Raw genomic sequence first — 12,896 nt, 5'->3', positions numbered from 1 at the left:
GGTCTGACGAGTCTACATTTCAAAACTGTGGACGTCTTGTCCTCCGGAACAAAGAGGATTGTTCTAGGCACAAAGTTGAAAAACCAGCATCTGATTTCACCATCTACGGTCCGTAATTTCATCAAAAGGTTCAGAGAATCTGGAGAAATCACTGCACGTAAGCGGCATCAGTGTGTAAAGGATATCACCACAAGGGCTTGGAAACACTTCAGAAAACTACTGTCAGTAACTACAGTTGGTCGCTACATCTGTAAGTGTAAGTTACAACTCTACTATCCACAGCAACAGCTATTTATCAACAACACCCAGAAAGGCCGCAAGCTTTGTTGTGCCCAAGCTCATCTAAGATGGACTGATGCAAATTGGAAAAGTGTTCTGTGGTCTGACGAGTCCACATTTCAAAACTGTGGACGTCGTGTCCGCCGGAACAAAGAGGATTGTTCTAGGCACAAAGTTGAAAAGCCAGCATCTGATTTCACCATCTACGGTCCGTAATTTCATCAAAAGGTTCAGAGAATCTAGAGAAATCACTGCACGTAAGCGGCAAGCCCGTGACTTTCGATCCCTCAGGTGGTACTGCATCAAAAAGCGACATCAGTGTGTAAAGGATATCACCACATGGGCTCAGGAACACTTCAGAAAACCACTGTCAGTAACTACAGTTGGTCGCTACATCTGTAAGTGCAAGTTAAAACTCTACTATGCAAAGCCAAAGCCATTTATCAACAACACCCAGAAACGCCGCCGGCGTCGCTGGGCCCGAGCCCCCTCTAAGATGGACTAAGCCAAATTGGAAAAGTGTTCTGTGGTGTGACGAGTCCACATTTCAAAACTTTGGACGTCGTGTCCTCCGGAACTAAGAGGATTATTATAGGCACAAAGTTGAAACGCCAGTATCTGTGATGGTATGGGGGTGTATTAGCGCCCAAGGCATCGGTAACTTACACATCTGTGAAGGCACCATTAATGCTGAAAGGTACATACAGGTTTTGGAGCAACATATGTTGCCATCCAAGCAACATTATCATGGACGCCCCTGCTAATTTCAGCAACATTATGCAAGAAGGGGTGTGGCGCAATATGAAGCCTAAAATACCATAACGGAGACCCCGCCCGGACTGTTGAACAATTTAAACTGTACATTAAGCAAGAATGGGAAAGAATTCCACCTGAAAAGCTTCAAAAATGTGTCTCCTCAGTTCCCAAACGTTTACGGAGTGTTGTTAAAAGGAAAGGCCATGTAACACAGTGGTAAAAATGCCCCTGTGACAACTTTTTGGCAATGTTTTGCTGCTATTAATGATTATTTTCCCAAAGAAATTACCTTTCTCAGTTTGAACATGAAATATCTTGTCTTTGCACTCTATTCAATTGAATATAAGTTGAAAAGGATTTGCAAATCATTGTATTCTGTTTTTATTTACGGGTTACACAATGTGCCAACTTCACTGGTTTGGGGTTTTGTACAAAAGGCTGGTCACTTGCAAGTTGCTCATGCTTACCTCGCACGAATACGTCGAGAAGTCCTCACATCTGAGACTGTCTGGCCACGGGAAACTGAACTGTTTCATCAGACCTTCGCAGCCGGAGCGAGCCTGCTCGCACTGAGTCCTGCACGGCGCCCGGGCCTTCCCCGCCATGCACTCCGGAACGTAGACGGAGCACAGGAAGGGTTTGAGCTGAGGCGAGCACTGCACCTTGATCAGAGGGTAGAACTGGTGCACCTCCAGGCCCGCTTCCTCCTGGCTCCTGTGGCCCAGAGAGTTTGGCACGGCGGTCTGCGTGTACGAGAGGTCTTTGCACAAGGGGACGGTGACGCTCTGACACGTCGGACTGGCGTCAGGTTGCTGCTTAACATGCAAGCCCTCGAGTCAATATAGCAATAATCCCTTCTTGGGGTTTTAAAGGCCTACTGAAATGAGATTTTCTCATTTAAACGGGGATAGCAGGTCCATTCTATGTGTCATATTTGATCATTTCGCGATATTGCCATATTTTTGCTGAAAGGATTTAGTAGAGAACATCCACGATAAAGTTCGCAACTTTTGGTCGCTAATAAAAAAGCCTTGCCTGTACCGGAAGTCGCAGATGATGTGCGCGTGACGTCGCGGGTTGTGGAGCTCCTCACATCCTCATATTGTTTACAATCATGGCCACCAGCAGCAAGAGCGATTCGGACCAAGAAAGCGATGATTCCCCCATTATTTTGCGCGAGGATGAAAGATTTGGGGATGAAGAAAGTAAGAGTGAAGGACTAGAAAAAAAAAACTAGACGGCAGAGCGATTCAGATGTTATTAGACAAATTTACTATGATAATTCTGGAAAATCCCTTATCCGCTTATTGTGTTACTAGTGTTTTAGTGAGTTTATATGGTCGTACCTGTACAACCTGAAAGTCGGAGGGGTGTGGCCACGGGTGTGGTGACCGCCAGTGTCTCCGAGGGAAGCCACGTTTCTCGACGAGGCGAAGGCAGCCGGTGGGGCCGGCTTTTTTCCCCCCTCCTCCACGGTGGAAGCGTCCGACGTTCGGGGGCGGCCGGTGGGAGGAGGCAAGAGAGTCCGCAACAGCCTCTTTGACAGGTGCAGGAGGAACGACGCAAGCTCTCCGCTCTTGTCTACAGTAAGAGCCGACTTATTACCATAACATTATTACCTGAACGTTGTTTACAATCATGGCCACCAGCAGCAAGAGCGATTCGGACCAAGAAAGCGAGGATTCCCCCATTAATTTGAGCAAGGATGAAAGATTCTTGGATGAGGAAAATAAGAGTGAAGGACTAGAAAAAACAAACAAAAAACTAGACGGCAGAGCGATTCAGATGTTATTAGACAAATTTACTAGGATAATTCTGGAAAATCCCTTATCTGCTTATTGTGTTACTAGTGTTTTAGTGAGCTTATATGGTCGTACCTGTACAACCTGAAAGTCGGAGGGGTGTGGCCACGGGTGTGGTGACCGCCAGTGTCTCAGAGGGAAGCCACGTTTCTCGACGAGGCAAAGGCAGCCGGTGGGGCCGGCTTTTTTTCCGCCTCCTCCACGGTGGAAGCATCCGACGGTCGGGGGTGGCCGGTGGGAGGAGGCAAGAGAGTCCGTAACTGCCTATTTGAAAGGTGCAGGAGGAATGACGCAAGCTCTCCGCTCATGTCTACGGTAAGAGCCGACTTATTACCACCATTTTCGCACCGAAACCTGCCGGTTGACATGTGGTAGAGAACCATGTTCGCTTGACCGCTCTGTTCCATACTAAAGCTTCACCGTCATCTTTCGGGAATGGAAACAGGGAAACACCGGCTGTGTTTATATTGCTAAAGGTGGCCGTAATACACCGCTTCCCACCTACATCTTTCTTCTTTGATGTCTCCATTATTAATTGAACAAATTGCAAAAGATTCAGCGACACAGATGTCCAGAATACTGTGGAATTATGCGATGAAAAGAGACGACTTATAGCTGTGAACGGTGATGGACCAAAATGTGCTCTACAATGCGTGATGTCACACACCCGCGTCATCATTCCGCAACGTTTTAGCATGATACTTCTGGGCGAAATTTAAAATTGGCCGTATTGACATGTGTTGCAATGTTGGAGGCCTACTGAAACCCACTACTACCGACCACGCAGTCTGATAGTTTATATATCAATGATGAAATATTAACATTGCAACACATGCCAATACAGCAATGGGGAAATTGTCACTTTCCCGGTCCGAATCGCTCTCACCGCTGGTGGCCACTAAAAGCTCACTAAAACACTAGTAACACAATAAGCAGATAAGGGATTTTCCAGAATTATCCTAGTAAATTTGTCTAATAACATCTGAATCGCTCTGCCGTCTAGTTTTTTTTTTCTAGTCCTTCACTCTTACTTTCTTCATCCCCAAATCTTTCATCCTCGCGCAAAATAATGGGGGAATCATCGCTTTCTTGGTCCGAATCGCTCTTGCTGCTGGTGGCCATGATTGTAAACAATATGAGGATGTGAGGAGCTCCACAACCCGCGACGTCACGCGCACATCATCTGCGACTTCCGGTACAGGCAAGGCTTTTTTATTAGCGACCAAAAGTTGCGAACTTTATCGTGGATGTTCTCTACTAAATCCTTTCAGCAAAAATATGGCAATATCGCGAAATGATCAAATATGACACATAGAATGGACCTGCTATCCCCGTTTAAATGAGAAAATCTCATTTCAGTAGGCCTTTAAAAGACGAGTAAATAATCACCTGAACACAGTTGGACTCAGGTAGCGTGTAACACTGCATCTTGCTGGGCCAGGTCAGGCGCTTGGCTTTGAGGGCGCCCTCACAATCGGTCTTGACCTTCTCGCAGAAAGCCCGGCATGGCTTTTTGCGGGCGTCGTCTTCGGCGCCGCACTCCGGGAACGCCAGGCGGCACGCCAGCGTGGCCACCCGGGGCGAGCAGGCCGACTCCACCACCTGACTCAACTGCGGCAGGTTGAAGCCCGGCACGCCGCCAGGGTGCCGGCTGGTGGCGTAGCCCACATCGCGGCAGTAGGAGGCCGTCAGCGGCCTGCAGGCCGGCTGCTCGTCTCGGGCGCCGCGCGTCACCTGTGGAGACAGCAGCAAAGCCAACGCCGCCAAGACTAAACGCCGCATGGCTCTCTCTAGAACAATATGCAGAAATTTTGGAGGGCCGATGGGGAATACAAAGTCTGCAAATATGGCGGCCTGGTCAAATATTGTTGTTCAACACTGCGGATGAACTGGCGTGGACTTCAAACTGTCAACATCAGTGTTTGCGTCTTTTGGGGGAGGGATTGTCAAAAAAAAAACCCAAAAAAACCTTCCAGTTCCCTCACTTCCATCATTAAAAATGTTCTTCTTTTACTTTTTAAAGTAAATTTTTACTAGTCCTGATACAGATTACTGTAAACTAAGAATGCAAACATTGAGGGGCGGGGTTTTGATTGATTGATTGAAACTTTTATTAGGAGATTGCACAGTACAGTACATATTCCGTATGATTGACCACTAAATGGTAACACTCCAATAAGTTTTTCAACATGTTTAAGTCGGGGTCCTCGTTAATCAATTCATGGTACAAATATATACTATCAGCATAATACAGTCATCACACCTCATCTTTTTCTCATTAAATTCCAATTTATTGATCTTTTTTCTTACATTTTTACTATTGTTTTTTCCCCTCATGTAATAATAGAAAAATAATAATAATAATAACTGTACGGTTGTTAAACTGCATAACCGAGCGTGTCAAAAGTTTGGCCTGTAGGAAAATATTAATATTCAGTTACACATTTAACAGGGTTTATTATGAATGTTGTAATTTTTTTATTAATTAATAAGGTTGTTTTGTTTTTGTTTTTAAATAATTAACAAAATTAGTTTTTAATTTTCAGAGCTTATAATATTTTAGATTAAGACTATCTAAACTTTTTCCACCAGGGCCCCATACTGAAAGTCAAGTATTATATATTATTATATATATTTAAAGAAATAAACATTGTGTTGTATGTGACTAAGTATATTCTTATTAATTATTCGTTTAAAAATATCATCTTTTTCTTATTAATTTCCAATTTATTGATCTTATTGTTACATTTTTACTATTGTTTTTTCCCCCTCATGTAACAATAGAAAAATAATATTAATAATAATAGTACGGTTGTTGTTAGAGTTAGTTTGTGACGAACCCTAAGATGCAGAGAAGGAGGCTGGCATTTTGCAGGTAAACATGATTTAATAAAACACTAAGACAAAAACCGAACAAAAGGGTACACACAAAAAGCGCGCACGAGGCGGATAACAAACTTGGCTATGAACAAAAAAAACTGGAAGCAGGGAACAAAAGACAGTAAGCTACAAACAGCTACCGAATATAGCTTCCCGCAACGTTGCATTGACACGACACGACACGACATGACAGGTATAAACGACAATAATCCAGCCCTGACTGGAGGAGAAAACAGGTCTCAATAGGACAGGCTGATTGACACCAGGTGTGGCCAGGTGCCAATCAGCCGCATCCGAGGGGAAACAGTGCCCAGGGAGAAACACAGGAAACAGACAAAATAGGAGCGCTGACAGGAAATACTACATACACAGAGGAAACAAAGACAAATGCAGGGGAAAACACTAAAACATAGACAAACTGTCAGGGCCAGGCCTGACAGTTGTTAAACTGCATAACCGAGTGTGTCAAAAGTTCGGCCTGTAGGAAAATATTAATGTTCAGTTACACATTAAATAGTGTTTATTATGGTTGTTGTAATTTTTTTTATTATTCATAAGTTTTTTGGTTTTTTTTTAAAGTAATGAACCAAATGTGTATATAATTGTATATATTTTTATTTTGATAGCTTCTAATATTTTAGATTAAGAGCATCTAATCTTTTTCCACCAAGGGTCGCATACTGTAAAGTCAAGTATTATATATTATTATATATATTTAAAGAAAAAAAATTGTGTTGTATGTGACTAAGTATATTCTTATTAGTTATTAGTTTAAAAATCTCCTCTTTTTCTCATTAATTTCCAATTTATTGATCTTTTTGTTACATTTTTACTATTGTTTTTTCCCCTCATGTAACAATAGAAAAATAATATTAATAATAATAATAGAACGGTTGTTGTTAGAGTTAGTTTGTGACGAACCCTAAGATGCAGAGAAGGAGGCTGGCATTTTGCAGGTAAACATGATTTAATAAAACACTAAGACAAAAACAAAAACAAAAGGGTACACACAAAAAGCGCGCACAAGGCGGATAACAAACTTGGCTATGAACAAAAAAAACTGGAAGCAGGGAACAAAAGACAGTAAGCTACAAACAGCTACCGAATATAGCTTCCCGCAACGTTGCATTGACACGATACGACATGACAGGTAGAAACGACAATAATCCAGCCCTGACTGGAGGAGAAAACAGGTCTCAATAGGATCAGGCTGATTGACACCAGGTGTGGCCAGGTGCCAATCAGCCGCATCCGAGGGGAAACAGTGCCCAGGGAGAAACACAGGAAACAGACAAAATAGGAGCGTTGTATGTGACTAAGTATATTTTTATTAGTTATTAGTTTAAAAATCTCCTCTTTTTCTCATTAATTTCCAATGTATTGATCTTTTTGTTACATTTTTACTATTGTTTTTTCCCCTCATGTAATAATAGAAAAATAATAATAATACTAATAATAGTACGGTTGTTAAACTGCATAACCGAGAGTATCAAAAGTTCGGCCTGTAGGAAAATATTAATATTCAGTTAGACATTTAACAGTGTTTATTATGGTTGTAGTAATTTTTGTATTAATTCATAGTTTTTTTTTTCAAAGTAATTAACAAAATGTGTATATAATTGTATGTATTTTTATTTTTAACGCTTCTAATATTTTAGATTAAGAGTATCTAAACTTTTTCCACCAAATGCCGCATACTAGTATGGCGGGGACATTTTGTAATTTTTTAATAAAACAAAGAAAATAAGGTAAAAACATATGTTATACATATTTAAAGACAAAATGTGTTATGGCTGGCTAAGTAAGGTATTATTTATTATTAGTTTAAACATATCAGCTTTTCGTCTTGCCTCTGGTGAGGGCGGTCGCATTTTTTTCTCCTCCCGTCTTCTCCTTGCTTGCTCTCTTTGTCTTGTCTAAACTTTTTTTGAAGCCTCTTTCTTTGCGCTGTCCTCCAAATCCAAACATCAGACATGGAATTGATCAGCTGCACTCTCGACTCAATTGACAAAATCTTTTCGCCGAGGAAAAGAGGTTCTGAGGAGCCTGGCTTACCTGAGGGAACCATTGCTGTGGGGTACGTGAGAGATTCCTGGGACGAATGGAGAACCATGTGCATCTCAGTCCTTTCCATCGAGGACGTGGAAGACATCCACGTATTTGGAACCGTGATCGCGATACACCATTGCTCTGGTGTATCGTAAAATTGTAAGATGATGGCAGCCACTCAAGGAGCCCAAAGGCTGTTCGTCGCGATGGAAGGTGGGATCACAGTCTGGGGCGATTTCTGAACTGAATCGCAAGATGGAGAAGCTTGCTGAAAGGGAAAAATTGGTTATGAGAGTCAACATGGACGAATAGAACAGACAAGCCATTGTAATGTCTGTTCGCGGAAAAACAAAAATTCCTAATCTACGATTTGACTCCCTTCGAATGGCCTTGATGCAACAACAGGAGCAGGCCGTTCTGACAACATCCCCCGAGGACCCTCCTCAACGGCGCCTGGAAGTCGAACTTTGCTTGCATTGCATGCAGAACGGCCCCGGGCCTATGGACACAACACCACTACACCCAAAGACAATGGGCATATACAGAAACCCACTCCCCAGCCCCACCCAATGCCTTCACTACCGCTTCATTCCCCTTCGGTATGATGGACGTCTGAGTAGCGCTTTATAGCAGCAGGCCGGCCTCCAGGACCCCAACTCCCCTCCCTCCGTTGCGAGTTGTTGTGATTATACGTAACATATTTATAATAATAATGGATTAGATTTATATCGCAGTTTTCTATTGTTAGATACTCAAAGCGCTCACATTGAAGTGGGAACCCATCATTCATTCACACCTGGTGGTGGTAAGCTACATCAGTAGCCACAGCTGCCCTGGGGTAGACTGACAGAAGCGTGGCTGCCAGTTTGCGCCTACGACCCCTCCGACCACCACCTATCATTCATTCATCATTCATTCACCAGTGTGAGCGGCACCAGGGGCAAAGAGTGAAGTGTCCTGCCCAAGGACACAACGGCAGCGCTTTTTTGGATGCCAATAGGCGGGAAGCGAACCTGCACCCCTCAGGTTTCTGGCACGGCCGCTCTACCCACTACGCCATGCCGCCCCCTATATTTATGTGTGCTATGGCAAATGAGTTTTTTTCCTTGGACTGATATTTTTTACTCTTCCCCCCTTTCCGAATATCGCCTTTTTCCCACATTTTTTAAGGAGCGCCGTAAGTGGCTGATCCGTTGGCGGTCCAGTTCTTGTCTCCCTGTAACGTATGTCTGCTCTTCGTGGAACTGTGCCAAAAATGTAATTTCAGTTCTTATGTGTCTTGTACATGTTAAAGAATGGACAATAATAAAGCATCCTGAATCCTTTTTTCATTACGTTACAATTCTTCTCTTACATTTTACTGTGTTTTTTTCAGGTAAATAAGTTATTATTTGAAAATACACAACTTAAAATATTATTGCAGACCTGTCTGGTTTATTCACACAAAGTATCGGATCGGTATCGTCGACACCAACCTGAATTTTACTTGGTATCTAATCATAGTATTTGCTGTTTTAAAAAAACGTGTTAAAAAATATATATATTTTAAAAGAACTCAAGTTTGCGTAAGGGGAGAACATACTGCGGCTTCAAGTGTTCCTTTCTTTGCTAGCGTCCGGTCTTCAGACCAACCAGCACAAAGTTTCTTGGGGAAAAGTCCGGGTCAAAAAGAGGCAGCAGCTGACTGTCCACACCTGCAGAGACAACGTGTTTAGTGGGATCTTAAAATGACGTTGCGCCCGCCTGGCTGGGGAGGCTCACCGTTCTCCTGCAGGTAGATCATGCGGTCCAGCAGCACCAGCGTCTCTACCACAGGAGCCAGCAGCAGAGCAAGGCTGAAGTAGGCGACCACCTTGCCTTGCTGCGCCAGCATGCGCTCCACGCGGCCCGGGTCGAGAGGGAGGGAGGGGGGGAGGCCGACCCGGGCCAGACCCAACTTGGCGTACCTGGTGCACAACATGACAGGGAAAAAAAGTGCGGTCAAAATGAACGCATAATTTGGGAATAATCCATAATTATTATCAACCTGATTCAGTATTTGTTTGTTTACAGAACCCAAAAGCAGTGAAGTTGGCACGTTGTGTAATCTGTAAGTAAAAACAGAACACAATGATTTGCAAATCCTTTTCCTTTTAACGGCAAAGACAATATATTTAAAATTGGAACTGAAAAACGTAATTATTTTTGTAAATGATCATTAACCTAAAATGTAATAGCAGCAACACATTGCAAAAAAGTTATCACAGGGGCATTTTTACCACTGTGTTACAAGGCCTTTCCTTTTAACAACACTCTGAACTGAGGAGACCAATTTTTGAAGCTTTACAGGTGGAATTCTTTCCCATTCTTGCTTGATGTACAGCTTAAGTTGTTCAACAGTCCGTTGTGCTATTTTAGGCTTCATGTTGCGCCACACATTTTCAATGGGAGACAGGTCTGGAGTACAGGCAGGCCAGTATAGTACCCGCACTCTTTTACTATGAAGCTATTAGAATAATCATGTATCTATATTATCACACAACTTTAGCATGCTTAACGTCCATTGCTTTAGTTATTAGCTATTGCGCTCATGCTGCTTTTTTGTATCTGTGCAAGGACAAAACGTCTTCTCTGAGGGGTGGCCTCGGCCGCAGATGTTATCTTTGTTTCAGCCCGTTAATGGCCAAGGACTTCCAGGACCTCAACGAAGATATGTGACTAAGTGTGCAGCTCCATGCGTTCTCCTCATTAGCTAAATTGAACTCTGTCTCTGCAGGGTTCCTTGCTTCGTGTCTGTTTAATAGATATCATCAGTGTTTGAACCTGACAGAAGCCAGGCTGGTGTAACACGTGGCTTGGCATTGTCTTGATGAAATAAGCAGGGGCGTCCATGATGGCAACACATGTTGCTCCAAAACCTGTATGTATCTTTCAGCATTAATGGCGCCTTCACAGATGTGTAAGTTACCCATGCCTTGGGCACTAATACACCCCCATACCATCACAGATGCTGGCTTTTCAACTTTGCGTCGAGAACAATCCGGATGGTTCTTTTCCTCTTTGTCCCGGAGGACGAGACGTCCACAGTTTCCAAAAAACAATTTGAAATGTGGACGACTCGTCAGACCACAAAACACTTTTCCACTTTACATCAGTCCATCTTGGATGAGCTCGGGCCCGGCAAAGCTGGCAGCCTTTCTGGGTGTTGTTGATAAATGGCTTTGGCTTTGCATAGTAGAGTCTTAACTCACACTTACAGATGTAGCGTCCAACTGTAGTTACTGACAGTGGTTTCCGGAAGTGTTCCTTTAGCGCATGTGGTGATATCCTTTACACACTGATGTCGCTTTTTGATGTAGTACCGCCTGAGGGATTGAAGGTCCGTAATATCATCGCTTACGTGCAGTGATTTCTCCAGATTCTCTGAACCTTCTGATGATATTGCGGACCATAGATGGTGAAATCCCTAAATTGCTTGCAATGTTCACAAAGTGGTGAACATTGTTGTTTGTGAATGACTGAGAATTTCATGGAAGCTCCTTTTATACCCAATCATGGCACCCACCTGTTAGATTGTTCACCTGTCGGATGTTCCAAATAAGTGTTTGATGAGCATCCCTCCACTTTCTCAGTCTTTTTTGCCACGTGTGCCAGCTTTTTTGAAACATGTTGCAGGCATCAAATTCCAAATGAGCTAATATATTAAAAAAAATAACACAAGTTTTTCATTTCGAACATTAAATATCTTGTCATTGCAGTCTATTTAATTGAATATAAGTTGAAAAGGATTTGCGAATCATTGTATTCTGTTTATATTTACCATTTACACGACGTGCAATCTTCACTGGTTTTGAGTTTTGTATCAATAACGTATTTCTTAAATTAACTACTTCTCAAAGTGTATATTTTTTGCGTCTTAAAGAAAAAAGTCTGCTAAGGGTGCCAATACTCCAAGATTCTGGACATTGCAAATCCATCCATCCATCCATTTTCTACCGCTTGTCCCTTTTTGGCGTCGCGGGGGATGCTGGAGCCTATCTCAGCTGCATTCGGCATTGCAAATTAACAATGTAAATCATTGTATTTTGTTTTTATTTACGATTTACACAACGTATAAATAGGGGGATAGGTTGATTGGCAACACTAAATTGGCCCTAGTGTGTAAATGTGAGCATGATTGTTGTCTGTCTATCTGTGTTGGCCCCGTGACTTAATAATAATAATAATAATAATAATAATAGATTTTATTTGTAAAAAGTACTTTACTTTGAGCAAACAACCTCAAAGTGCTACAGTGTATTAAAAAAGAAAAATAATAATAAAAAGATTTTAAAAAATGAATAAGAATAAAAACTAGAACAGCCTAATAGCTAGGACTGGTATGCATACCAGTTCCTGTGACTTAATAATAATAATAATAGATTTTATTTGTAAAAAGTACTTTACATTGAGCAAACAACCTCAAAGTGCTACAGTGTATTAAAAAAGAAAAATAATAATAATAAAAAGATTTTAAAAAATGAATAAAAATAAAAACTAGAACAGCCTAATAGCTAGAACTGGTATGCATACATCTATAAAAAGGCTTTGGTCTTTAAGCCTCTTTTAAAAGCACCCACCGTCTGTGGTGCCCTCAGGTGGTCAGGGAGAGCGTTCCACAGACTGGGAGCAGAAAGCCCGGTCTCCCATAGTTCGGAGCTTTGTCCTTGGACGTTTAGAGGAGGTTAGCCTGTTTGGAGCGGAGGTGTCGTGTGGAGGATTTGGGGGTGAGTAGTTATTTGAGGTAGAGGGGAGGAATTTCCATGGAGGCACTGATGGGTTAGTAGGGAGACTGTGTATTCAATGGAACAGGAAGCCAGTGAAGGGATTTGAAAGTTGGTGTGATATGGTCGTATTTCCGCACTCTCATCAGGATCCTAGCAGCACTATTCTGGATGTGTTGCAGCTTCTGGATGGTCTTGCTGGGGATCCCGACAAGAAGTGCTTTGCAGTAGTCGAGCCTGGAGGACACAAAGGAGACTTGTCCAGGGTGTACGCCGACCCCCCCCCCCCCGCGTCCCCGAAAGGGACAAGCCGTAGGAAATGGATATCCGGACAACGTGCCAACTTCACTGGTTTTGGGTATTGTCGAAAAACATAGTTTTTTTTGTT

The 12,896-nt window shown here is 42.6% G+C and overlaps 2 protein-coding genes across 6 annotated transcripts in view; both read right to left on the bottom strand.

Annotated features, from left to right (window-relative positions):
• LOC133561830 (atrial natriuretic peptide-converting enzyme-like) overlaps window positions 1–4,772 on the bottom strand; it is a 34,242-nt gene extending 29,470 nt beyond the window's left edge. The window contains exons 1-2 of one of the 2 annotated variants that reach the window (XM_061915420.1): window positions 4,227–4,772; window positions 1,503–1,850 (exon numbers count right to left, since the gene is read on the bottom strand). In XM_061915420.1, the coding sequence (XP_061771404.1) occupies window positions 1,503–1,850; window positions 4,227–4,619 (741 nt within the window). In that variant the 5' untranslated portion in view covers window positions 4,620–4,772. The remainder of the gene's footprint in view (window positions 1–1,502; window positions 1,851–4,226) is intronic. The other variant, XM_061915421.1, reaches the window with a different exon arrangement.
• A 687-nt stretch (window positions 4,773–5,459) lies between these two features.
• mettl25b (methyltransferase like 25B) overlaps window positions 5,460–12,896 on the bottom strand; it is a 16,818-nt gene continuing 9,381 nt past the window's right edge. Inside the window, exons 7-10 of one of the 4 annotated variants that reach the window (XR_009808779.1) lie at window positions 9,793–9,853; window positions 9,528–9,712; window positions 9,349–9,460; window positions 5,460–8,034 (exon numbers count right to left, since the gene is read on the bottom strand). Coding sequence is in view for 3 of the 4 variants with exons in the window: in XM_061915422.1 (XP_061771406.1) it covers window positions 9,430–9,460; window positions 9,528–9,712; window positions 9,793–9,853 (277 nt within the window). In the remaining variant the exon portion in view is untranslated. Of the gene's footprint in view, window positions 8,035–9,180; window positions 9,461–9,527; window positions 9,713–9,792; window positions 9,854–12,896 lie in introns of those variants that run through there. The other 3 variants (XM_061915424.1, XM_061915422.1, XM_061915423.1) reach the window with 3 other exon arrangements.

Source organism: Nerophis ophidion, linkage group LG11 (assembly GCF_033978795.1).
Source record: "Nerophis ophidion isolate RoL-2023_Sa linkage group LG11, RoL_Noph_v1.0, whole genome shotgun sequence".
Classification (NCBI taxonomy): Eukaryota; Metazoa; Chordata; class Actinopteri; order Syngnathiformes; family Syngnathidae; genus Nerophis; species Nerophis ophidion.
The sequence above is the reverse complement of the archived record's forward strand: the minus strand, read 5'-3'. Positions and strand labels throughout refer to the sequence as shown.